The following is a 27,964-nucleotide window of genomic DNA, read 5'->3' as shown; positions in this document are numbered from 1 at the left end:
TAAAACTTGCTGCCTACTAATTTTTTGAACATTTTGACCCTTTCCAACTTTTGCTTCAACCAAAAGGGATATCACATGCAATTTTATACCTACCTAACAATGTGAGAGTACTGTTTCACAGAAATGCAACCTCGATACAAATGAAATCGGATATCGGATATCTCTGCTTCGACACAACCTCTTGTGCGGAGATCCGGGCCTTCAGTTTCACATTCCTTGCTTTGTAATGCATCATAATGATAAGGTGATATACAGTAGCCAACATGGCTTACTTAGTGCATTGAATGGATAAAACAAGCTATTTGTATAGATTTAGTTTGAAATGACATGAAGTACACTTTCCTAATCCCCAAAATTTTCACCTAAATGGCTACTAAATACAGATTTATCTGGATCTTGCGTTTAGATGTAAATTTGATAAGACATTTCCTTGGTGAAAGATTACTTTCACGTGTCTAGTCTAACCTGCCACTTGTATAAGTATTTTCCTTCATCTTCTGCCATTATTGACATTCTCGGTCTAAAGTAAGCGTGGATCCTTGGAAGGATGTGTCTGCCTTTTTTACCATGTCGGCTCTCAGATGATTTGTAGGCTGTTGGGGTGATTTTGGATTCCCTATACAGCAGTCAGGAGAAGTGCAGTGGGCGCTGACTGTTGCCGCACAGCTTAGGTAGTATGGATATAAGGTCAGCCTGAACTAAACCCTCATCAGTTGCAATTAAATGATGACTCTGGTTTGTGCTTTAATTCGATGCTCTTTAAACCATAACTGCCATGAACAGCTTTCATCGGTTTTCAAGGTAAATCAGGCACGCCGATTCCGATTTTGTACTCAAAATAAAAATAGGTCCACTAACTTTCAAAGCCATGAAGGCTTTTTTACAGCGTTTCAATATCGGTCTCGAAAACAAAACAATCAACACAGCAAGCTCCGCCCATAAATATGTGACGTATGCTAGCTTTTTAGGAACGGAAGTTGGGGATGTTTAGTCCGATTTAAAATGATAGAGACGGGTGTCTTAAAACCCCTTATCTAAATTCAGCCTTCAAAATAATCTCAGTCTTTTATGAAAGGTAGATAAGCTATTTAATATTGCTCGTAGCTTGTTACAGGGTGTTTAAGAGACTGAACGCCTAGAAAAATGAACTCAAAAAAGTGCGATTTTATCACAAGCTAACGTTATTATCGCGCTTTTTTGAGCTCATTTTTCTCTTGCACATGTCAAACCGTCGATCAGTTGGAAAGAAAGCAGCTATATCTTTCATTGCTTGCGTCTGATTTTGATCAACCTCTAGCTCTGCGGTGTTAGGTGCTGTAAGCTCTTGATATTCTCCAATATGTTCTTGGGATGGCTCAATAGGGGTCAACTTTCTAGGTACGCTTGAATAAACACGAGCTCTGTCCGTCGAGACAGCCACCTTCACGCGCAGCTGTGTCATTTAATAACCTTTATCTCAATACTCAGTTGCAATGAAAAACATACTATTTCATCGCTTGATGAATGTTATTAGTGCCGTCTTTCATTTCATTCATTGCTAAAGTAGTCGGCACAGATGACTATACATTTACTAGTTACTAGTTGAACTTGCTAGTAACTTATCGTATAAAGAATTTCCAAGAATTGTAGCAAAATAAATGATGGAATAAAACATTGTTTCCATGGAGCAATTAATCGACACGTTTGAGTCATCCGCAAGTTGGAAGGCGAGTCAAGCGAGTATTTTCACTCGAAAATTTTTACCGATTGTTTCATGCTTGCGAAAGATGGAAACAGCACTTCTGAATGATACACAAGAAAATACCATGCAAGCTATTCCATTTTCAACATTTTTACATTATGGTCAGTTATATTTTGAAAGCATGCTGCTAAGCGAGGCTGGAGTGAGCTGCTCTGACCTCTGGTGTAGAAGTTCTTATCTTTTTGAACAACGCGCTTGTGTTATTCTGCAACATGCAAATCTCCAATGAAACACTTATCGTATGATAACTCAATGTGCGCACAATTCCAAATCCATATCTTCCTCGCATAATCACGCTTCCACATATTTTGCACCTACGACACAGCAGAGTAAGACACGGTGAATCTTTTGATACCAAATAACTGTAATGTGAATTTTGTTGCAACTCAACCTTTAAGTGTTCATGCAATACACACAGATGTACCAGCACTCTACACTCTCATTTATTAGTGTCAACGGCAGCGTCATTGCTGGAGTTGTCAGCGCATGCTTGATATTTTATTTGTATGCTGCAGTCTCCACACCAAAGCAAATATTTCACAAAATCATTTTATAGGTAGCTCACTTAAAACAATAATGTAATAATACCATGCAGTAAACACCGTTTAAATTTGTTTTAGTTGAAAAAAAAACAGGTTTATACTTCAGTTTGAGTATTCATTAAGCCTAATAAGTTTGTTTGAACATTTACGATCTAACGAATAAAATTAATTTAAAACAATGTGAACAGGTTGTATTAGTTGCCCTTTAGTTCTGCTTGGTTCACCACATCTGCCGAGAGGAAATGGGCTTATTTGTGTTTTAGTGCAACAAGCTGGTAGCTAGGATTGATCTTTCTTGATGGAAACTCACATGGGTATAAAAATTCGATCCATTAAAACAATGCCAGAAGAACTTTCTTCTACAAAAATTAATTTAACAAAGTTTTACTCAAAAAACCTAAACACTAAAAACCTCCGTTTGCTAATAAACTTCTCAATGTACATGATACCGAATGAGTCATTGACCTTTTGACCTTGATAGTGGTAAATTATTTATTAGGTCATAAACCTAATTTGGTTTTGACATAACACTTAGCTTTATTTTATGAAATTTGGCTACCTTTGATCATTTTTGATTTCGTAGAAACCATCTAAAAGTAGTTTTTTTAAAAGAATATGTTTTCCTACAAAATACATCTTTGATGTATGGACATGCAGTGATCGGTGACATATTGTGATGACTTCTTGACAGACAACAGCTTCGCTATACATAGTCCTTGCCTCATTTGTCAAAAACTAAAATTAGATGTGTCAGGTTGCTTATCTTAGTACACAGGGCAACTGCTGTCACATGTTATCAGGAGTATTCTTGCTACAAATGAAGCCTCTGCCTATTACAGATATAGAGTCAGCAATCATTGCAGTTTAACACCAACATGGAGCCAGCTAAGAATAACAAATCTTTCATATTTTCTAGCTCAACTCTTCCGTATGCATAGCGCGAAGGTTTTGTACACCTGCAGCCGCTGCTGACGCTCTTATGAATCAGCTCTCGCTGACTGCAGCTGAGGCGGAAGAGGTGACCAACTATACTCACAACACTTCAGGAATCGTGTGGAGAAGCTGCAGCTGTGACGAGAACTGTGTGTTCAGAGACAACTGCTGCCTTGATGCATACATGGGGCTGCTGCCGGTATGTCACAACCATGACTAAAGCATTCTCAACTGTTATCATGGCCACCTACCATGGCGATATAGCGTGTACTTCCCTAGTTCACACTATATCGCTGTATCTCGATGTTGATGCCACAATACTTTCATGGTCATTGATAATAACAATGTTCACACTATCACAAACCCAGCTGCGTTTGCATCAGTGATGTAGCGTTCTCATTTTTCTTTTTAATTTTTTTCGAAGAAAGCTCTTTTGTTTTCGTGCACCTGAATCAAATACTAGTCCCGCAGCAACTATCAAAAAAGAAAATAAATCACGCTATCAGCGACTTCGAATTACTTTCACCGAAATGGTTTACATTGTACAAGCTGTCAACCGATGCTCGGCGAAATATTGGGTAAGCTTGACAGCTGCAAACTTTCTCGATGAATCCCCGTTGACTCGTCGATGCCATCGGTTTACTGTTTAAATAATCGACGATGAATGCCGAAAGAAAAAACGCTGACACGCTGTGATATAGTGTAAACCAGTCGTTATGTAAGTGGCTGACTTTAGTGATTCATGATTGCAATGTTGACCTTTTGAGTTGACATTGGAGATCAACTTTGCTTCTTTCTATTTATGTGTCACACACAAGAAAACGAGGTATCAAGAAGTAACAGATGTTTAAATTATATGGAGACAGTAAAGGAATTCTTTACTATAATAGGAGCTGTGTCCACTTATACCTTCCCACCATTAGGTGTTTTTTTTGACACTGTGTTCGCTCGCCGGTCGCCATGGTTGAAGGTCGGGAAACATGTTGCTTTAAGGGATTCTAATTCGGACATTCGCCGCCACTCGACCACATTGCCATATCGCCGAATAATTGCTCACTTAGTTATTACATCTGATGATCTCTCAGGGCGCCCGAGACTGTCCGGCCAAGTATTAGTCTTGGCAAGGATAAAATCCATGTCTATCTGTCCGAAGTCGCAGTTGCAAGTTTAGAAAAAATATTGCTGTATACATTTTATGTTTAGCAACACCACATGGTGCACTAGCTCGTGCACCCAATCGTTTGCCATCCAATGTTCTAGAATTTTTGTACACATACTTATTCTCTGCGTTTTATCGACACACCCGATGATCTCTCAAGGCGCTGGAGACTACCAGGGTACTAGTCTGGTTAATTTGGAAACTGGGGCTCTAATCAATATAGGGTTTTATGTTAACTTCACAGAGCAGTAGTTATACTTAATCTAACTTCAAGTTCATCGACTGGAAACCTATTTGTCAGATATTAAATCTTCAAGGCTTCATAAGATTATTGGGTTTCAATCTCATTGTATAACTGTGACATCAGTGGGTTATTCTGATGCTGTTTGAGATTAGTTTGTAGTTTATGTGTTGAGGATGTTTGCTTTTAATTTTGTGAGGTAATTCATTTGGTGAAAAGAATATAATATATGAATAGAATAATTAGTAATAAATAATAATAATAATAAATTAATAATAATTAATATAATATATATGCTAGCAACTAGGTTATATCATAACCTACATGTAGTTGCTAGCATTAGTGCCTAGGGCGAGACAATCCTAAAATAATGATGACTCTAAGGTTTACATTTATGCACCATTAAATCAGTTTTACTACAGCCAACTTTTACTATAATAAGATGTGTCCGTTGATTCATTTGAAGCCATGTTTGGAAAAGGGATTGCATTGTACTGGATTTGAACTCACAACATTCAGTTTGCTAGACCTACACTCCAATACCTGTGTCAATCTATCTCCTTCTAGTGTCGTGGAATAATTGTGCATACAGTTATTACACCTGCCAATCTTTAACAACGCAATAAGCTGCCAGGGTAGTATTTTTGTATAAAAGTGTCTTCAGCACCAATTATTTACCAGTTTATTATTTTAATTGCATAGGTAATCCCTTTAACTCTTTCGCTACCGTAAGCTAATGTATCGGCTTTCGTTATAATAGAAGTACAGATCGTAAGCCGATGTATCGGCTTATCAATAGGGTTTCACTTTACTTTTCATTACGAAGCCTGCACATTAGCTAGAATTTTGTCTCTAACAAAACAACCTTGTTGTCAATCACGTGCAACCAATAGAAAATCTTTTGGCTCGGCAATTCCATTACTAATTATTTTTCAAAACGGGAAAACCAGATCGTTATCGTCATGGCAATAAAAACACACCGCGTTCGTTCAACGCAACGAAAGCGTCAGAAGTTTTGCAAGAGTAGGATTTACTAAACAGTTTTATACTGGTCTTGTAGAGAATTTTGTTCTGAATAAGATGCATTTTACAGTATAACAATATCTGTTTGGATTCTCGAGATATTGCTTAAATAATAGCGGTGTACCAATTTTTCAAAAACTCGTTTGAATTAATTTGGTCAGCATAACGAATTTAGCGTGGTAGTGAAAGAGCTAAGGATATTTTTAGCTTTATTTTATTTTTCGTTAGCAAATTATTCATTATCAGATGTTGTGCCTTTAAAATTACTGTTTGAGTTTTAATATACCGACAGACCTTTAGTTTTTGTAACACAATTGGCCGATAATACATGTTAATACTATGGTATAACTCAACAAAAAGATAGTATCTCTATTGGACTAAAATTTTTAAGATATGGCCCTATTGAAACTTCAGTCTTTGAGATTACTTGGGTATATTACCTAAGTCTATGTTGTATCACAACTTTTTACTTCTTTAGAATGTTGGAGAGACATTGAAGGAGGTACCCAGCGTTTGCGCATATTACGATTGGAATGTCGTATCGGTTATCGATATGTGTCCGGAAAAACTACCAGCCATGGTTGGAGAGGAAGTGAGGACTTGGTGTGAGCAAGGTTTGTAACTCTTTTGTTGTGTAGCCTGTGTACCCAAGATATAGAGCCGATAGGTTTACAATCAGTTGGTACAGGGCTAATGTAATATGTGTAGCTAATAGTGACGCTATTAAGTGTGAGCAATGGTGTGATAGTTCGGTAATTTATGCCACAAATTGATATCCCGCATTACAATTGATTAACTCTCTGGATCCAACAGCTTACACCGCTGGAATCTATGTATGTTGAAAAACTTGGCTACACCCTGATACGATCATAAACCAATTTTATTTTCTGAAGTTATAATTTCAGTTAATCAACTCTGGCCAATCTTTTGGCGAAATCTAATAAATTATTAATTAGAATAATATTTTTGTTCGAGGTGATTTTGTATATAGCGAAAATATATTATAAGTATATAGCGAAAATATATTATATGTATATAGCGAAAATATATTATATGTATATAGCAAAAATATATTATTTGTATGTATAGAAAATATATTATATGTATATAGCAAAAATATATTTTATGTATATAACGAAAATATATTATTTGTATATAGCGAAAATATCCTATTTGTATGTATAAAATATATATATTGTTTGTGCTATGCGAAGGTAAGGTATGTTGGTTGACTGTTGAAAACCTGTTAAAATTTGTGTTGATTATAGATGGTATTTTAATTTAGTTTTAGTTTAGTACTACCGTACAAAATTGTAACAAATATTTTATTAAATACGAAGTATTTTTTACCATATATTTTGCATGTTTTGTTTTGCATGTTTCTGCTGGGTAATAAAGTCGGTTTGTTTACTGATAATCTAAAATTCTTAAACATTTTATTCTGGGGTTATACAGACGTTGGCAAGGCAGTCGGACGGGCAGCAACTGTACTCCGTTCATAAACCAATGAGATGTGATAGGCACTGAGTTTTCATTGTGTGGCTGCTGCGGATTTGCAATATGCAATTTGCCATAAATGTTCGGACATGAATGAACATCCGCATGTTGAGGATTATCGGGATGCTTTGTTAAACAGATGAAGAATTTTACGCCAGAGTTCATAGCAGTGCATTCGGAATTGCTCAAATAAAAAAAGAACTGAAATGGGAAAAATGTTTAAAATGGAATAGCTTTTCTTGCGCATCATTTGCAAGTGCTGTTTCCATCTTTTGAAACCATGAAAAATTTGATAAAAATTTGCCAGTAACAAAACATGCCTGACTTTTTTGTTACTAGCAGGCATGTTTTGTAACAAAACATTTGAATTGCCTATTTTTACCATTTTTATTTTGTGGATGTAAACATAGCGTAGTTTGAGTACTCGAGATGCATGCCTTAGCGCATAAATTTCCTCACTCGCCGCTGACCAATCATTCTTCACCAAACAAAGAATGATTAACATATTTGACCAGATCCTTAATTGTTCTGGTAAACATACAAATTATACAACCCTTGTAAATTACATCAAATGGCTTAAAACTCATCACCGAGTTCCAGTCCAACTTGGTTCTCACGCTTTCGCAGTCGAAATAATTGAACATGCGACAAATTGGTAAATAATTGTTTAACAAATGTCAGCAGACGGATGGGTGTGTGATTTAGTTGCTTTTTGTGATGTATTATTTATTTGGGGCAAATTTTCAGCTCATTGACAGTTAAAAACAGAAGGTTATAGGTGTGATCACTTTTAAATAAAACCGTGGTTTGTATTTCAATGAGAAGCCTGATACCTACGTCTCACCACATGTATTTTTAGCAGACGTTAGGTGTATAAGGTCACCAGGTCTTTTTCCATGTCGCACACCCAGACGTCAACATGTTTTACTTTTTGTTTTCATGGCGCGGTTGACCTGCGAGTTTGCATCAGCAAGATGGAAATGGTAAAAATACGCTTGTCAAGCATGTTCTATTACCGGCAAATTTTTATCAAATTTTTCATACTTTCGAATGATGCGCAAGAAAATACCACTCAAGCTATTCCACTTTAAACATTTCTTGCGCTTCAGTCATTCTTATTTCAAAAGCGTGCTGCCAAGCGAGACAAGAGTGTGCTGTTATGACCTCTGGCCTAGTATTATTTATCTTTTTTAACAAAGCCCCCCCCCCTCGCGTTGATCTGAAAAATGCAAATGTTCTTTAAAACAACTATCACACAGTAACTCAACGTGGCCGCAACTCCAAATCTGCTTTTTCGGCGCAATGGAAACATAGTGTTTGCGTATCAATAACTCGATTGTTGAAGAAGTCTTTGATACACCTGGTATTTCAACCATTTTAGTACTTCATGACACTCTAACTGAATGGAGACATTTAAATGATATCGTCTGAAAAATATTAAAATTTTTATACCAGCTAATATCAGTTTTTCTTCATCATCAATCTAATGAATTTTTATTATCAAATGAAATGATTTGTTAACCTATAAAAATGAAACCATGCTGTGGGGTTTGACATACCGCATGCCCATGTCGACAATTAAAAACAAGGTAGTGAAAATTTTTCTTGAAATACATGTATGATAGTCAAATTTTGACACAGATAGTTAAGGTTTTATAGGATGTCAATTTTTTCCATTCAACCCTAGAGAAGAAAGACATAACAGGAAAATCTTACCACATTTATAATGCAATAACTTGGTAACATTTTTATTTATTACCAAACCTATTTTAAATTTATCCACCTTGATCTGCTCTTTATCTGATGTTTCCTTCTGGTGCTGCTAACCCTGCATTTTTATCGCTGACTATCTACTAAATACATTCTAAGTGTGTATAATAAAAATTGAAATGAAGAATTTTCAACTACTAAAACTGGAAATTTTGTATGCGCTACTTCCGTAGTTTTTAAACGGTTTTAATGGAACAAAAACAGAAAAAAGTCAAGAACGTAAAAGTTAAACTTTGCTCACTTTTCTATTATATTAAGGACTATGATTATTGATTAATTGATTAATGATATTATTACTCGTATTGACTGCCAGATATTTAAGCTGTTCTCGAATTTCTTTGCAATGCGTACCCAAACAATAAGGTGCGATTACGATGTGCCCATAAGTATATTCAACATAAAATTTGTTTTAGTAGTGTATGCAGGCTATTTTGAAAAAAATAATGTACCACAACAGCTGTAAGATGTTTAGTTAGCTCAGTAAAGAGACGGTTCAATGTGTGCTAGAATTAAGTCTGTGTCCATCTCTATGAAGCTATGATCGGAGATTTGGAAAAAATTTGCATCATATGGGATTCGAACTCACATCCTTCAGTTTTGCCACCCGGCGCCAATGGTTCACCTTATCTAAGAATATAGAATTAATGTGCGCATACTTATTCTCCGCTTTATTGGCACACATGATGATCTCTCAGAGCACACGAAACTGCCAGGGTAATAGTAGTATATGACACTAACTTGTGTTTGATAGCGGCCTGCATGAGTGCTCTCGCATACGTGTGCCAAACTAGCTTTATTTGTTCCATGAGAAAATGATTCCTGATTTTAATCTTGAAACATGCTTGCAGTCAGACCACATCAAACATCAAAAATATTCGCAAATGATAGAAAAATACCGATATTTTTTAATAAAATCTACTGACATTTTCTGTAAATTAATCTTTAATAATAGATAAATGGATTGCTGATGCCAATAGAACTGTTTTAAAAAAGCTAAGGCAGGCATAACCTTTTTATAAATGGTCTGCATTACTTGCTGCTCAGACTCATGTTACGTATTCAGATGTTGTCATGTGTTATGTGCTCAGGAGTGCATCAGCCATAACAACAGCAGGTCAGTACTAGGGGTCAGATTATCCTTATCAGACTATTGTCTACAGAGCAATGACATGAGTGGCTATTGCATTCATTTGAGCCGTCAAATTGAAGACAGGAGCTATTAGGATTCTATGCCATATTTACTTTTCACTCATTCCCTGTGATCTCTGACTCATCATGTCTGTTTCTTCGATTAACTCTGGTATGTCAAATTTCCTTTTGGCCCACGCCTTGTGAACTCATCACGCTGCCTGTGGCATCACTGGATAACTAGATGCATGGGATACTAATTACTAGCTACCACAGCCTGCTGTACTCCCTCAGTCCATGGTGAATCATCACCGCTCTACTGGCGTCAGTACAGCTATATGTATAGTAGTGCTAGTTAGTAGGTTAACAGCATACACACTTTCATGGACAATACATCAATCTTCACTAGGCCTATAATAAGCGCTGTGTCCGATGTTTCATTCGAAACAAGAGTGGATGTTGGGAAAAAAGATTGCATCGAATGGGATTTGAACTCGTGACAGTCAACTTGGTAGACCGACGCTGTACGCTTGCACCAATCAACGGCTTTTCTGCTTTTGGGAATAATTGTGCAGGTACTCATTACATATCTTGCGGTGCACCGGTGCACACCGGACTGTAAGGGTGGTGGTCTTTACTATAATAATAGCCGCGTCTATTCTTCCATACAAAGTCACAGTTAGAGGTTGGAATAAGTTTGCTTTGTATGGGATCTGATCTCATCACATTCGGCTACCGATAATATCGACAAGGCAACCCTGATATGTCGGGAAAGTTTGCAGCCGTCAAAATTTCTCGATATTTCATCAAGCATCCATGACAGCCTGTACAATGTGAACCATTTTTGGCGATAGTAATTCGTGGTCGCGGATAGCGCGATTCATTTATTTTTATTTATGGTAGTTGCTGCGGGGCTAGTATTTGATTCGCACACACAAAAACAAAGAGGTTTCTTCACGAAAAATTAAAAAAAAAGAGAACTGTACATCGTGGACTGTTAATGTGATAATGTGAACATTCTTATTATCGATGATCAAGGAAGTATTGTCGCACCAACGCCGAGATATATAGTGTAAACCAACCTTAAATTAAAACTGCTTGGAGAGGTAATTTAAAAAAAGTTTATTCAAACTGGTTGTGGCTGCTATCGCAGTACTTGTTATTGCTTGCAAAATGTCCGTGCTTCTAACTTGTCGATCGCATGCAGGTTTTTTTCATGTAATGCTATATCAATAAGAATAAAATTTTATACTGTAATATAATATAAAAAGCACAATATGACCCAACAAGATAAAATATCTATATTGATATTTTAACTATCAAGTTCCAATATCAATAATGAAATATAAACTATCAATATCTATATTGATATTTTAACTATCAAGTTCCAATATCAATAATGAAATATAAACTATCAATATCTATATTGATATTTTATCTTGTTCTATTATATTTTCATATCAATATCAACATAACAAGATAAAATATAAAATACTATAACATGATACAATGTATATTATACGTTAGGGGAAATTGACTCAGGGACAAAGCTCTGTTATTTGCTGATATAATGTATATATAGTAGTTTACCTTCCTAGGAATTTATATATGACTCATTACAAGGTATCTGTTCATATCTCACGTTAGCTTATCTAAGTAGCTTCTTTTATTAGTTCTGTACCATGTTATGTTGATGATTTAATTTAATTATTTAGCCTTCAGTTTTACAGAATTTGGAGTTGGGGCGGGTGGTGAGAGGCACTGCCTGTACCGTGCAGACTTTGCAATTCAAAATCTAGGCTTTGATTAATGATAAAGCTGTTGTTCTATTTTTGTCCACTAGTCCTGGCTATACGCATTGAGCTGGCAGAATCAATCACCATTTTTGTGGCTGTTTGCTAGCTGGTACTGGTTGATAGCATCTAGCACGGAGGTCAATGAAATTACCATCTTAGAAGTTTTTAAAAGGTGATCTTGAGATTCAAGTGACATCAGGAGTGTGCCAAAACTTTTGCTTGTTAGCTGGGAATGTTTGTATTTTGATTCACCCTCAACCTACCAATTTGGTCAAAAACATGTAAGACTTTTGCTCCTGTGCTTTCAGTATCTGTTGAGTCATGTGGAGATAACTACAAGTGTTGGTGTCTGGAGCTCACAAGTTACTGGTTCACACCATAACGCCATGTTTTCTCGTCGATAATTTGTCGACTTTGTGCACCATAAATAGATGATTTAGCTCGGGCGACGCGAATGTGTCGGAAAATATTGCAGCTGTCAAACTTACCAGATATTTTACCGAGCATCGACAGTCTCTGCGAAGTGTACACCACTTCGGGGATGGTGATTGGCTTTCACAGATTTCTAAATCTATCTCCCTTCATGAAAGTTGCTGCGGGACTAGTATGTCATCTTCTTAGTGGCTACCACTGTAATGAGAACGCTATACCTCAGACTATTTACTGATGCAAATGCAGACGTGTTTTTAATAGTGTGAACACTGTTATCACCGACGATTACCCATGTATTTCGCTATCAGCCCAATATACCGCGATATAATGTCTACCAGCTTTAACCCATTTGTTTTTTGTTGAAATGATTTTACATGACTCACAGCTCATCGGGTAACGCTATTGTGGCTGGGTACATTTACCTATTTGTACAAAAATTGCTCACTGACTAAAATAGAAAATGTATGTAACTTTTGGCAAACATTTTTATTGGCAACAGATTTAGGTGACCATAAGATGAAACATCAGGAAGCATTTAATAGGTCTGTGAAGGCTAATAGGGTATAGAAAACAGATTTTACCACAAGAAAAACACTCAATGTTGGTTCATGGGTTACAAGGTGTTTGGTATATAAACATACTTAACCAGAAACGCACTGGTAGCACTTCTGTTCCCGCAAGAAACTCTGAAGGATTTACTATTGTTAGCTAAGATATTTGAACCAATAATCAAGATAAATTGACCAGGGAATAATAACAGACAACTATAAATATATTTGTCATCTAAAGTGCCGGGTGCTGTTTTTGCAATCAAAATAGGTAACTGCAGGTAACTGGCGCCCAATCTTTTGGGAAGGGTGTTTTCATTCTTTATTATTTCATCTCTTTATATACATATTTTATTCACCAGTGGCTCCGGGTGTCATCTCTTCATTGGTTCTCTTTATATGGCTATATGCTTTCCTTTAACACGCTATTCGTCATTCTCGATTCCCCGGCTTATTTCAGGCACCCAACCTGATAGCTTTCACACATGAAGGTGTCAGTAATGATTGCTATATATATATTGCTTAATGTAGAAAAATTATTTTATGGATTTATTGTAGAAAACTGGTTTTCACATAGTAAACTTCTATAAAAATAATACTGTTGGTTTTATAGTGCGCCCTTGGGGTACGACGATCGTGTTATAAGATTTTTCTGCCTTATAATTTAGAACATTTTTCGCCATACAATATCAACAAAAATTTATTTTCAAATTCAATTTTGGCAGTTGTCATGCTGAATACGGGGGAATAACGACGATGCCGATATGCTATTCGCCGAAGTCCTTCCCAAACGCATGAAAAAGATATAATGCTCGATCTCTCTCAGTTCAGCGTTATTTGTTATTAGTTATATTGTGAAAACGAAACCGAAAACAGATAAGTGATAAAATTTGAGCTGATGAGAAAGTTGAAGCTTGGTAAATAGTTAAAAAGTTTACTAAAATAGCTTGAGGTATGTGTTTAGTGAGCTAAGTTAATTTAAGTTGAATTCAACGCTCATGTTATACATCGGCCTTAAAGTCGAAAGCTCCCTACAGTACGTACTGCACGTAGTACATTGTAATGTTACATTTTATTACAGATCATAACCACTAAATACACTAAAGTTACTGTAGGTAACTATAGTTACTAAAGTTAAAATACTATTTTGTTACTAATTTTCAATATGTACTGTACGTGAAAATCTTTTTGATGATTTCTACTTATGGGTGTTTGCATTAGATAATTACTATGTGTTTTTATTCTCATCTATACGACATTTTGGCATTACGATGCCAACATTGGAATGAATTAAAATCGTGTGGCTAGGGTCTATGTCATTTATGTTTTATCAATGATATCTTATAAGGCCATAAGGGTTCGTCGCAATCAGTTCTCTGAAGACGTCATATTTTTTTGGAGTAAGACCTATCAAACAATCTCTATGAAGTTACAGTGCTATGCCAGGTCGATGGAAAAAGTGAATTATAATAACAGAACAAAGCAGGAGTCACAATGGCTTTTGGAACTCGATATATAAGGGGGAGTACCTCACAATATTAGAAGAAAACTAGCCTGAGATTCTATGATAATGGGCTTGAGAACTGAGGCTATGCTATCTGCACTAGGCTATGCTACATCCAGCATGTTTAGTCAAAACTGGCTTATGAAAACTGAAAATATTTTACAAGGAGTTCGCATCAGCGCAGCTCTAAGTTATTGGCGCAGCTCTAAGTTATTGGCGCAGCTCTAAGTTATTGGCGCTAATCTCTTTTTATCTACTCTTATTCCATATTGTCAGTTTCAATGGTTTTAATCATCTCGCATGGAAGGCAGGGATGCATTCACTTGTCATTCGTCTTCTTCCGCTAATTATTCCTATGATAAATGCATTTATTCCAGTTTGTTTCTATTCTGCTAAAAGGAGGCACAACTCCTCGGTACAAAGATTACATCTTATCTGCTTTGTTCTATATATCTTTTCATGAATCGTCGGACCTAGGCGTAATAAAGTCTTTGTCTAGGTTTGAGGTATTTTGTTACGCCTGGTCTAGACGTGAAATTGGGCAAGATTTTCAATTTAGACGTTAAATTGGCCTAGCATTGTTTTGTTAATACAAAAAAATGAACGCACTTATTAAATAATTTCGTTAGTCATTTTTATTATGTTTTATAAATGAGAAAAATCCGGTGATGACTAGAAATCTCATAACCATTTGAGCGTAACTTTTAAAAATTTCGGTAAAAACCTAAGGATTTCAAATCGCTCAGCAATTACCTTAAATCTGAGTGTATTACTTTATGCCTAGATTCGAGGTCTTCCTGTGCATGACGCATTGGATTCTTTGGAAGTAGTTATTTTTTATCGTTTGTTTTATGCTAAAACCACATTAAGATTCGTTTTCTCTCTACCTGCCTGTAGACATTTTAGCAATTGTACAGCTGCCTTTGTAATAGCTCGTATAAGTCAGCACAACCTGAACTTGGAAGGTTGTCCGTTTTCATATTTTATAATATCGCTCTTTCAAAAAGTTTGTAGACTTTAAAGAAAGTAAAATATTCCAGAGATACGTGGGTAGAGTTTGTTCTTGCAGATCAAACCTAGCGCTAGTTCTACTAAATGTTATCAGGCCCTTCATGAATGTGCCGCTAAAGTGTTCTGCTAGCAACAGGTTTTTTTTTGTAAACGGGTGGTGATTAGTTGAAGAATTTAAGAACTGACAATTTTATGAGCAATTATGCCTTCATCAGTTTTCAATGTTTTCATATGATAATTCGTTTGGTTTGTGCAAAATTTATTTAAAAAAAAGAAAAACATGTTGAGCAGTATGTTTTATGGCCATAGATGTTTCCACATTAACTTGGATTGCATGGAACGGAATTTAATATGATTGCATTTACAAAAATAGGTGAACTAATATTTATTGCTTGCCTTCAGCTACCAAAGCGTCATCTGCCAAGTGCCAACCCATCTAGTGTTTGTTTTGCTTGTCACTTGTACTTGCCAGGTCTTTGTTGTTCATGTGTCCAACCTTCTCAAATATAAGGCGAAAATACTCATTTTTTTCTCAAAGCTTAATGGAAAGCTGCCAAAAGCAAAAACTGGTATCTTTTGCAGTTACTATTTATTGATTCTACCTCAAGCAACGCTTCGTTATTCATTTTTTTGCTGAGCCCTATGCGACTAAAAAAGGTACTCTCCTACCCTCTGGTTTGAATACATGAAAACATTATGTTATTGGAGGTAATTTTGAGAAGAATAACGTTTTCACTCAGCAGCAACATAATATAAAAAATATATATAAAAATATATATCTTTGATTTTTTCCTGCCTCTTCTCTGCTATTATCCGATTGAAACATGATTCCTTGTGGGTGAGTGAAATGCACAGATCATTTTAGAGGATTGATGGTGATATGATATTTATTTTTAATATATAGAAGAGATAAAAATCTGGATTTGCATAGGCAAGTTGTTCTGACCACAAATAAACTTTCTTTGTCTTGACAATTGATTCTTGCACCATCGAAAACAACAGCTCCCCTTTAGGCTTCCTTAATCAGGAAGTCCTGACCTAGTGATTGCCATACCCAGCAGTAGAAAACAAAGTAAGACATTGTTGATTTTGGCTACCCAACGTAAATAATGTACAGAGAAATAAAATGACTCATTCGTAATTCATCTCGCTAGTTTGAAATGTCATGCTACCCTTCCAGGGTCTACTAACAGCAGCTGGAACCAGCCACAGAGCTAATACTACTAGTATATAGGTCACAGTTCTACTAATCGTCAAGTGGTTTACCACAATTGGATGTTTTTGTACAACTATGCTAGTTAAGAGTGGTTAGTAGACATAGTACTTGAGCTAGTGATAGATGATTTAGGAAGATATGTTCCTGGATATTGAAGATGAACTTCTGGTAGATTTTATTTGTGAATATTGGTATTTTTCTATCATTTGCGATTGTTTTTTTATGTTTGAGGCGATTTGACTGCCAGAATGTTTCAAAGTAAAAATACACAAAATGTGATCATAATTGGTTGAAACACTCAGAAGGAAAATGTGTGTGAAATGACATCATTAGTTATGCGGCTGCCTGTCTCTCTCGCTATTGATATCATTTATTCTGGTTAGGTTGCAGCGTTATGCATCTCTATTCTGTCGGTCTCTGTGCATGTTCTTTGAATTGGTCTTCATGTTTAAATTATGGTAGGCAATCTTAAAGTTTAGCTTACAGTGGCCTTTTGGATACTGCCTTGTTAATCAAATCATACGAAAAAGGGCAACACAAATTGGAATCAATTTACACCGACGGCGCTTAATGGGATTTGTTTACATTTGTTATCAGCTAATTTCATTCATTATAGAACCCTTGATGCTGATAAAGAATTGGTTTCCTACATATCCTTGTCCTTTCAAAATTAACTATCGGTAGGCCTAGCGATGCCCGGAATTCCTTTTCCTTTAATCAGATAGTCTGCTGATTAAGCTGCTGATTCTCAGGAACCAGATTGAGTTTTGCAGCCAAATCTTTCACTGACCTGGCAGAAGGCGTTGAGCATCTGCGTGTAAAGTTTGTATCAAATTGAGCCAAAAAAATGTTAAATGTCCACTTTCATGTGGACTAACAGACAGACACACTACGACAAAGTGGGATTATTCACTTATTAATATAAGTTATTAGGTTGTTATTGGATGAAATGATCGTACAATCGGTAGTGTTTCAAATCAGCTCACAGGGATTGTGGATAATTATAACAAGTTTATGCTAGATGTGCTGTTTACATGTTAGCATTTTGCGGAAGGCTATTGAGATGGTAAATCGCTCACCAATCCCCAATTTAGCACCACCTTATTTATCCAACCACAGAGGCAACGCCTTGAGCTCTCTGGGTAGAGTATATACCAGAGCAAATAGTGAAGGACTCTCTACACGTTGTAAAAGGATGTCACTATGTTCTCCTAGTTAAGGCTTGTTTTGTAATTATCCACCCTTTAGATGAACCTACACAAAATTTGAGTAGATTTTACCAGAAAGTATCGGTATTTTTTATCATTTGCAAATATTTTTTGAAGTTTGAGATAAATTGACTGTCAGGGTGTTTCAATAATAACATCGATAAAACTTGATTGCAGTTAAAACGCTAAAAAGAAAAATGTGTGTGAAATGATGTCACTAGTTGCTATCGTTGCTATAGTTGATATCAGTTATTGCGTTCACGTTGAAGCGTTCAGAGTCTCTACTCTGTCAGTCTCTTTGTAACTGAAGACATCATAATTACAGTTTTGCTTAATCTGATCAGTTTAACAGGGATCGACAAGATCAAATCTTGTCGATTTTGATCTTGAAACATCCTGGCAGCCAGATCACCTCAAACATCAAAAACAATCGAAAATGATAAAAAATACTGATACTTTTTGTTAAAATCTACAAAAATTTTGTTTAAGTTCATGTTTAACTTAAATCATGTGCCATTCTAATCGTGAAGAGACTTGATCAAATTTATTAAGGTCCGTGAAAAGGAAACATTTTTACAATCAATAACATCTTGCAAGAGTAATTCTATTTATTATCATAAACCACTTAGAATAATATCGTAGTAACCTCATCAGTTCCCTACCTACTTACTGATTCAGGTGGGGCTGACAATTTGTGCTAATGAGATGGGCGACGCCCGGCTTGGTCGTAATTGGTAGCCAAATGTCATGAGGCTTGTGAGTTTAATGACGGAGTATTGGTGGTAGGTACTTATTGCTCAATCTAGTTAATTTGTACTCTCAGAAAAATATGCTTTTGTCTTCGAGACTGTTCAAAGAAAGATTAGTGTCTTCCGGCTTTGGGTAATTGTCTTTTTATTCTTTGCAAGTAATCGACTGCACTGTTGGTGCCATTATTCAAATAGCAGTTAATGTCTATTTTGTGACATGTATAATGTATAATCTAAAAAAAATAGTTGTTGTTGAGAGAATGTCTTTTTGAAATAATTTTCGCTCCAGTTAAAATGCTAGATGTTTAGCTTTATTTTAATTGGTCGATGCAGTTCCATGTAACAGGTAACTAACCAAGCCAGGCTAGCTTAGATAAGGAAACCCTTATTAAAACAATTAGTTCAATTATGAAATATTAATGGTAATATCAACAAGTGAAGTAGAATGAAATTTTTAATATACCAAGAGCTGTGCGTCTGTCCGGAGCGATCCTGAGAGGAAAAATAATACATTGCCCGGGAGTCGAACTCAAATATTTGGCACAGCAGCCAGGCGCACTACCAACCGCACTACCAACCGCACCACTTAACCACTTTGTTGCACATATGAATGATATGTAATATGTAGTACACATGCACATATCTAGTACACATGATGATCTCTCACGGTGCACTGGACTATCAGGGCGCTTGCATTGTTAATAGCAATACGATTTGTTGTTATTAAATTAATAATCTTTTATTCGGTTTATTTAATACTTGTATAAAATGATAACATTGAAGTCTAATTTTAATGCTTACGATAATGTAAATTGTAAGTGCTTCTCTATTGGATATTCTGTTTATGTGTCATTAGGATAGCTAGAATCTTGTTAAACGTAGAAAAGGGAGGTGTAGGAGAAGTTGTCTTCTCTAACAATGGGTTGATAACTGCTCTTCAAATCAATGATCTGTTTAAGGAAACTATAGAACTGTTTAAAGAATTCTATAGTCAAACCTCTACATAGGAAATTATTTCAGTCTGAGATCTTCTTTGCATGTTGAAGCTATTTTATGTTGGAGCGACACAGCGTTAAAACAAATGCATTGCATAAGAATATTTAAAAACCAAACTATAAGTAAAAGATTAAATCAATAAAGTGATAATCAAGAAATGAGATTGTTATTGTTTATCTTAGAGACAGCCAAGCAAAGGGTGTTGTAGGCCTGGCAACATATAGGCTTGGGGATAGAGGTGGTGATATGGATACACATTGTAATTTACTTCAACTTAGACTGGGTGAAATTTAAAATTACTTTTACTGTAAACATTTATATGATGAAACAGTCATGGCTCACTCGTTAGTGCGCCGGCATACGATCAGCAGGTCAGGGGTTCGAATCGCTGAACGACCATTGGAGGTGTTAGTAAGGGCATCCTACCACAATTACGTTTGTGTCAAATCTCATGAGCAAATGATCACAGTATATTCTGTACAAGGATATGCCATTTGTGTTGGTGACCCCTAAATGGGATAAGCCAAAAGAAAAAGACTGTTGAGTGTTGTTTACTCTTTTTACATTTTTTATTTTTACCATCGTCAAAACTTTTTTTACAGAACTTGAAAGTTTTTTGTTAGAAATTACAGTGGCTGTTGAGTTAAATCTTTGCTCTAGTTTCACATTGTATGTTGGAATATGTATGTCAAGGTGATCAAGTACTTGTACAGTCAGTCTAATATGTCCCTTTGCTTGTCTTTCCTTACAACATGTTGTCTTATCTTGGCAGGTGTACAGAGTGAGCTGGTGAGAATGACAAGTAGTGTTACGTATGTTACCTACTCCAATGTCTATTGCGCTATGTGCCACGGAGAGGCAACTCCTAAACTCCTTCCTTGGAGCTTCAAGTTCAAGTGCATCGACTCGAAGTCACTCCCCTCAGGCAACTCTGATAACAGTACTTCTTCCAACATTGCAGAGTAAGTACTTTCTCTTCTGCTGACTGGTGCTTCCGCTGACTGGTGCTTCTGCTGACTGATGCTTCTGCCTGCTGGTGCTTTTGCTGACTGGTGCTTCTGCTGACTGATGCTTCTGCTGACTGGTGCTTTTGCTGACTGGTGCTTCTGCTGACTGGTGCTTTTGCTGACTGGTGCTTCTGCTGACTGATGCTTCTGCTGACTAGTGCTTTTGCTGACTGGTGCTTCTGCTGACTGGTGCTTCTGCTGACTGATGCTTCTGCTGGCTGGTGCTTTTGCTGACTGGTGCTTCTGCTGACTGATGCTTCTGCTGACTGGTGCTTTTGCTGACTGGTGCTTCTGCTGACTGGTGCTTCTGCTGACTGATGCTTCTGCTGGCTGGTGCTTTTGCTGACTGGTGCTTCTGCTGACTGATGCTTCTGCTGACTGGTGCTTCTGCTGGCTGGTGCTTTTGCTGACTGGTGCTTCTGCTGACTGATGCTTCTGCTGACTGGTGCTTTTGCTGACTGGTGCTTCTGCTGACTGGTGCTTCTGCTGACTGATGCTTCTGCTGGCTGGTGCTTTTGCTGACTGGTGCTTCTGCTGACTGATGCTTCTGCTGACTGGTGCTTTTGCTGACTGGTGCTTCTGCTGACTGGTGCTTCTGCTGACTGGTGCTTTTGCTGACTGGTGCTTCTGCTGACTGATGCTTCTGCTGACTGATGCTTCTGCTGACTGGTGCTTCTGCTGACTGGTGCTTCTGCTGACTAGTGCTTCTGCTGACTGGTGCTTCTGCTGACTGGTGCTTCTGCTGACTGATGCTTCTGCTGGCTGGTGCTTCTGCTGACTGGTGCTTCTGCTGACTGGTGCTTCTGCTGACTGGTGCTTCTGCTGGCTGGTGCTTTTGCTGACTGGTGTTTTTGCTGACTGGTGCTTCTGCTGACTGGCGCTTCTGCTGACTGGCGCTTCTGCTGGCTGGCGCTTCTGCTGGCTGGCGCTTCTGCTGGCGGGCGCTTCTGCTGACTGGCGCTTCTGCTGACTGGCGCTTCTGCTGACTGGCGCTTCTGCTGACTGGTGATTCTGCTGACTGGTGCTTCTGCTGACTGGTGCTTCTGCTGACTGGTGCTTCTACTGACTGGTGCTTCTGCTGGCTGATGCTTCTGCTGACTGGTGCTTCTGCTGACTGGTGCTTCTGCTGACTGGTGCTTCTGCTGACTGGTGCTTCTGCTGACTGGTGCTTCTGCTGACTGTTGCTTCTGCTGACCGGCGCTTCTACTTCTGTTGACAGGCTGGCAGAGCTATATATGTATATTCGGATAACTATTATCTGCATGAAGGGAGGGACTATTTGTTTGTAGACAAGAGCTATTTGCATGTAGGTCAGTGTTATCTGTATGTAGCCTGGGCTATTTGAATGTAGGTTAGTTTGATCTGTATGTATAAGGCTGTCGTTATCTGTATGTAGGCTACTGCTATCACTTGTGAGGAGTTATTTTGTAATTCAACAGATATAATAATTATTATTCATACCAAATTAGAAGACAAGAGGGATATACAATACCTCTTTCCCAGTTTAGACTCGCTTCAGGCCTTGTTTGATGTTGATCTAGAGACAAAAAGAAATTGAAAAGTATATTTTATCAACATTACAGATATTTTTATTCTAATTAAAACTTGCTTTATTCGCCAGTAGTAATGTTAAAAGTGCGATGATGTAAGAAATGCAAAGGGTATCTGCGTTGAAAATGCAAGCTGTAGCCCAAAGGCTAAAAATGTGTACTTATGGGTACGCTTGGGCGATATTATAGGTTTTTACTAGCTCCCTGAGCCTTCATCCATCACACCATTCATTAAATACGCATGTCCGTCAATGACGTACTTTGGCATACTTCTAATATTTAACCATGATTAAAAATCTTCTGGTGCGAGCTAGAAGGCAGTTTGACTCACTAGAGAATAATCCTAGATTATCTCTAATCCTATTCTTAATCCACCTCTGTAGATTACTGCCTGATTACCAGTCGTCACATCTCTTAAGTCAGATGATGTATATCTGTGCTTCCTGTCGTGATACCTGGCGAGCAGAACTGCTCTCACCGCTATGCTTTGCTCATGCGTTGAATTGTCAAACATTTAAATCGTTGTAGTCACCAGCTTCATTGTCAAGTTTAGTTGTTGGGTGACTAGATATTTCTTCAGCAAGCAACCATTATTTCCGCAACTATTGCCTATTAACAGCCCTTTTTTTCAGTTGTCTTCTCTTGCACTGCCTTGTTGCTCGTTTTTAAACTTGTGAAATCAACTTTGATTTGCTGTGCTATAGAAATTTTTTTAGAAGGGTTTCAATTTAAAAAGAAATGCAGAATTTTAAAATTTTATTTAGGATTCGAATGAATAGTTTAAAACGAAAAATTTTTTTTTTCTATTGAATGTAATATTTCATAAATGTACTAGCCAATGTAAGTAAAAGTATTGATTAAAAGGTAAAGGTCGCGTAAAGGTCAATTTGATTACAAGTCTTGTTCTCATCTAATTCCTATTTTTTATGTAAGTAATTAATATCAATGTACACATATGTTAACTTACTCTACCTCCCCATATTTTGATTTAAAATTTTAAAGCTCTTAAAGCTCATTTATCGTATTTAAATAAATCAATGAATAAATAACTGATTGGACACGCTACAATTACAGGAATGAACTTTGTCCGGTGGATCTAACCGCGCCTCAGGTGCCACCTAAAGAAGCTGCAGAGATGATATCCACTGTCTATGGGGCTTTATTGTCATCAGGCTCGTCCCAAAATACTGTTTGTCACAAGTTTGATCGGATCATAGACACCTGCCCGCCTGGTAAGTTCATGACCCTTTAGACATATTTGGTATAACCCTATGAGTCTTTAGAAATGCTCTATTCACATGAGTGTTTAGTCTCTTGAGACAATTCTTAGATTTGTAAAAATGGTAACAGTTGGCTCTGATAAAAGGCTAGGCTGAAACCAAAATGTGGAAGGATGCACATTGTTACTAACTTGAACAGTAGAATTATCTCCCCTTGACCAACACCAAATTTTATACTATCTCGTGACTGCTTGCTTGAGCAACGGTGTGAAACTGTTAGGTTGTAGGGATAGCCTTGGGCTCCAATTGTAGGGGTAGCCTGGGCTCTGGTTGTAGCAGTAGCCTGAATTTCAATTGTAGGGGTAGCCTGGGCTCCGGTTATAGGGTAGCCTGGGCTCCAATTGTAGGGGTAGCCTTGGCCCCTATTGTAGGGGTAGCCTGGGCTTCAAATTATCCTGCCACACAACTGATAGTTTGTGGCAATTGAATGTTTGTTAACCAATTGTATGTGATCACTTGGTAAGCAAGAGGCCTGGATATAACATACTAGAATTGCTATCAATTGTTAAACGAATACAGTTGACCCTCTACCATATGACATTTATTTGTTCCCGTGCTGGCATTGTAAAGCAAAAATGTCGTAGATAATGGGTATAGAAACCCATAGTAAGTGTCTAATGCAAACTCACCCTGGTAAAAATCATCAAAATTTTATACATGTACTGTACATATTAAAATTAGTAACAAAATAGTATATTAACCTTAGTAACTATAGTTACTTACAGTAATTCTAATATATTTAGTGCATTTAACAATTATGATCTGCATTAAAATGTAACATTATAATGTACTATGTGCAGTATGTATCATAGGGCACTCTTACCTTCGAAACAGACATATAACAAAAACTTTGAATTTAACTTATATGAGTTTAGCTTACAAAACGCACACTCGGAGCTAAGTTTTAGTATGTATTTTACAAAACTTTGTCATCATCTAAAATTTTATCCTTCATCTGTTTCCGGTTTCGCTTTCATTATAACTTTAAAAGAATAACGCTGAACTGAGAGAGCGAGCATCGTATCTCTTTCATGTGTATTGGGATGAATTTCAGCGAATAGCTTATTGGCATCGTCATTATTCCGACATATTCAGCACATCAACTGCCAAATTTGAATTTAGAGAAATATTTGTTGGTCATATGGCAAAAAGAATTCCATATGGATGGGACAAAAAGCATTCTGTATATATGACATTATAAGGCGAAAAACCGTATAACGGGGTCATGTAACCTTGGGGGTGCACTGTATGCAGAAAGTGTCAAGATGGTTGTTAACCATAATTTTATTATTAATTTGAACCGTAAGAAATCATGAATTTTACCGAAGAGTCATTCATATAATATCTAATAGCTACTATTACATTTATTGTCAATAGTTTGGCAGCACATTTACCGGTAATATTTTTTCCAAACACAGACTATGAGAATTTACTGTTTCACTGTTTAACAATTTTGTCCAGATGATTTGTAAAGGCATTGAGCAAACATACCACCAAAAGCAAACCTTGTAAACTATTGCATTCGCTTGATTTTTAATGTTCAGTCTAATGGGTTTTATTTTCTTTTAACATTTAAACTACTTTTTGAAGCAACAAGCAAATGTCATATTTTACTCTAGACAAATTTACCACTTGCATCACACATGTAATATAAAAACCTTCCTATTTGCAGTAATACTTGACTCTTTGATATAGTGCCAATTTCTGTAATGTAACATATTTTATAGCCAAGCTCCCTCCATCAAGGTTTTTCTGACCAATTTCAATATGCCAAAGCGTATTTGGATATTCCTAGTCCTACAGACAATAGAAAAATAGTTTTTTTTGCTGTGATCTGACATGCTCAGGCTAAAGGGCTAATAATGAACAAGCTTTCTTATTTCAACACAAAGAAAGGATCTTTCAGCTGGTGTATTTTTCATCAAAGCTTTGCGACTGTTCTTGTCTTCTCACACATCCTTTAACATTGTTACAAGGCATACTCAAGGTTAGGCAAATAGAAAAATCCCATAAGGCCTCAGCCGCAAATGGTGTGTTAAGCAAGACATGTCAAGGACAGAATTATTCTTATTGTAAATGTGAAGCGTTTCTGGTTGATACCACATGCGCTTGTTTTCCATTGAATACATGTACATGTGCTTTGTTCCTCTAGTAGCTGCAAATGGTGTAGCAACTATGGCAGATTGAATGAGTTTATCATGGTCTTGCAGGAACTGAAATGGCGCTGAACTTGAGCTGCACTGGAACAGTGGCTTCATATGTGACAACAGATGCTGACCCTCAAGTCGTATATAGAAATGCTCACTGCGCTGTCTGCAATGGCCTAGGAAAGGGTAAGGCAGCATCATGTCTTTGTCGACTCTGATGTGATCTCATTTATTGTTTGTTTGAAACGTCAGTTCTGTGTACATCTCCTGAAGATGGGACTGAGAATAACAATATAATTTATCACAAGATGAAGGATTTTTATTAATGTCATCGGATTAGGCTTAGCGGTCAGTTACCCTTGGAAGATTTCTTCCTAGAGAGAAACTTTCGTTTTTCCTGCTGTGTGCAGCTCATGATATGAAACTTTAGTTGAACTTCAGTCTCTCCATCAGCATTTGAGTTGGCTTAAATATTGACTGCGTTCCAGTCTCTAGTTTTCTTTTGCTGCAAATAATACAAAAGTTGACTTTTAATCTTTGTAAAACAGAAATAAACAAAGAAAAACTAGGTCAGATGAGGTAAGAGTAGCACACGGTACGCAATGTTTGCTTCTCAGCTTCGTCAGCATTTTTTGTGCTTTCAAGTCCCTACGCGTGTGGATACGCATTATTGGGTATGCGTTGGGCGTTGAGACTTCAAACAAGACTCCTCACAAATTTAGGAGAAATATTGTGATGTTGGACTGCCAAAAACTGTAGTCCAAAACCTTTATAAATGTTTTAATCCTCACTATAATAGGAGCAGTATCCGTCTGAAGCCACGGGTGAAGCTTGTGAAAAAGATTGCATTGTACAGGATGTGAACCCTGACATTCAGCTTAGCGGCCATGTACGCTGCATTTTGGAATAATTATGCAGTTATTTATTACACACGTCGATCTCTCACGGCGTGCCGGACCATTTCGGTACTAGTGTTTCTTGATTTACCCAATGCTTGCCTTAAAAATCGGTTGAGTGTGGTGATTGATAGTTGGTCACGTATTGCTGATAGATGGTCACGTATTGCTGATAGTTGGTCATGTATTGCTGATAAATGGTCATGTATTGCTGATAGTTGGTCACGTATTGCTGATAGTTGGTCACGTATTGCTGATAGTTGGTCACGTATTGCTGATAGATGGTCACATATTGCTGATAGTTGGTCGCATATAGCTGATAGTTGGCCACGTATTGCTGATAGATAGTCACATATTGCTGATAGATGATCACATATTGCTGGTAGTTGGTCACATATTGCTGGTAGTTGGTCACAGATTGCTGATAGATGGTCACATATTGCTGATAGATGATCACATATTGCTGGTAGTTGGTCACATATTGCTGGTAGTTGGTCACAGATTGCTGATAGATGGTCACATATTGCTGAAAGTGACATGTATAAGATAAATTCAAGTTTATGAATGCATGCGGAACAAAAAATATGCCTATGGCGTCTGTTGTTCCACAATATATATTATTTTGGCATTTTGTCACATCAACTCCTAAAGCCTACGGAATACTGAAATGTCCTTGGTCAATAGTACTAGAAATATAGTAACAAACTCTGCGGTGAGAAAAAAATCATGTGTCGTAGGTTCCCACTTTGGCCCTTTTAGAATGATACAGAGGTGAGCTTGGGAATTGCATTGACATAGCTTTAGTCCCATGCACTTTGCATCGTTTGTTTGGAATTCTGCCTGCAGCTATAGATAAGCTAGTAGTAAGATTTATGTTTTATCTGACTGTAGATGATTTGGTCTGCCAGCCTTGTACTGGCACTGGCTGCAGGAAGGGAACTGAGACCACAGAAAATGACTTTTTGCCAAGGTTTTCCATACTAGTGCAGCCATATCCGTCTGAAAATGGAGTGGTTTGTCAAGGTGCGTCTATGCCGATCGATGATCATTAAAACTATATAGCTATAATATAGCCATGGCTGTATTATAGCTATAATATAGTTATTGCTATATAGACTATGTTATAGCTATAAAATAATAACCAGTTTTAAAGTCTTTGAAATACTTGACCTATTATGATGCAATGCTAACACAATGCAGTCTCTTATTATGCTTTTGATGTTTACATCTTTTCCTTGTTCATTTTCTAATAAAGTTCAACAAAATGGAGATTTATATCAGCAAAAAATGGTTCAGAATTTCTAGTTCAAGCTGACAAGCCTAGTTGATCATACAGTGATTGTTAATGTTCATATAACCTCTCTCCTAAACCTAATTCTGTCATGAAGTAAACTCGCAGCCAGTTGAGTTGTGATTTTTAATAACAACTACTTTGTCTTTTCTATAGCGGAGGGTGATGGTCGAGATTGCAACAAGGGGTTGGGACAACTTCCAAATTGTAATATTGGTAAGTAATTAGTCAGATGTGTAATTTAATAGGAAAAAATTGATTGGAATACATTTGATTTATCCAAACAAATATGAACAATA

At 37.0% G+C, this 27,964-nt stretch overlaps 1 protein-coding gene across 1 annotated transcript in view; it reads left to right on the top strand.

Moving 5' to 3' along the window:
• The window catches only part of LOC137401468 (uncharacterized), a 35,962-nt gene that overhangs the window by 5,209 nt on the left and 2,789 nt on the right, over positions 1 to 27,964 (top strand). Inside the window, exons 3-9 of the mRNA XM_068087822.1 lie at positions 3,200 to 3,415; positions 6,118 to 6,253; positions 20,267 to 20,456; positions 23,126 to 23,283; positions 25,542 to 25,664; positions 27,266 to 27,397; positions 27,822 to 27,881. Of these exons, the coding sequence (XP_067943923.1) occupies positions 3,200 to 3,415; positions 6,118 to 6,253; positions 20,267 to 20,456; positions 23,126 to 23,283; positions 25,542 to 25,664; positions 27,266 to 27,397; positions 27,822 to 27,881 (1,015 nt within the window). The remainder of the gene's footprint in view (positions 1 to 3,199; positions 3,416 to 6,117; positions 6,254 to 20,266; positions 20,457 to 23,125; positions 23,284 to 25,541; positions 25,665 to 27,265; positions 27,398 to 27,821; positions 27,882 to 27,964) is intronic.

This window comes from Watersipora subatra, chromosome 8 (genome assembly GCF_963576615.1).
Source record: "Watersipora subatra chromosome 8, tzWatSuba1.1, whole genome shotgun sequence".
NCBI lineage: Eukaryota > Metazoa > Bryozoa > Gymnolaemata > Cheilostomatida > Watersiporidae > Watersipora > Watersipora subatra.
Note: the sequence above shows the minus strand (reverse complement) of the source record. Positions and strands in the feature narration are given on the sequence as shown.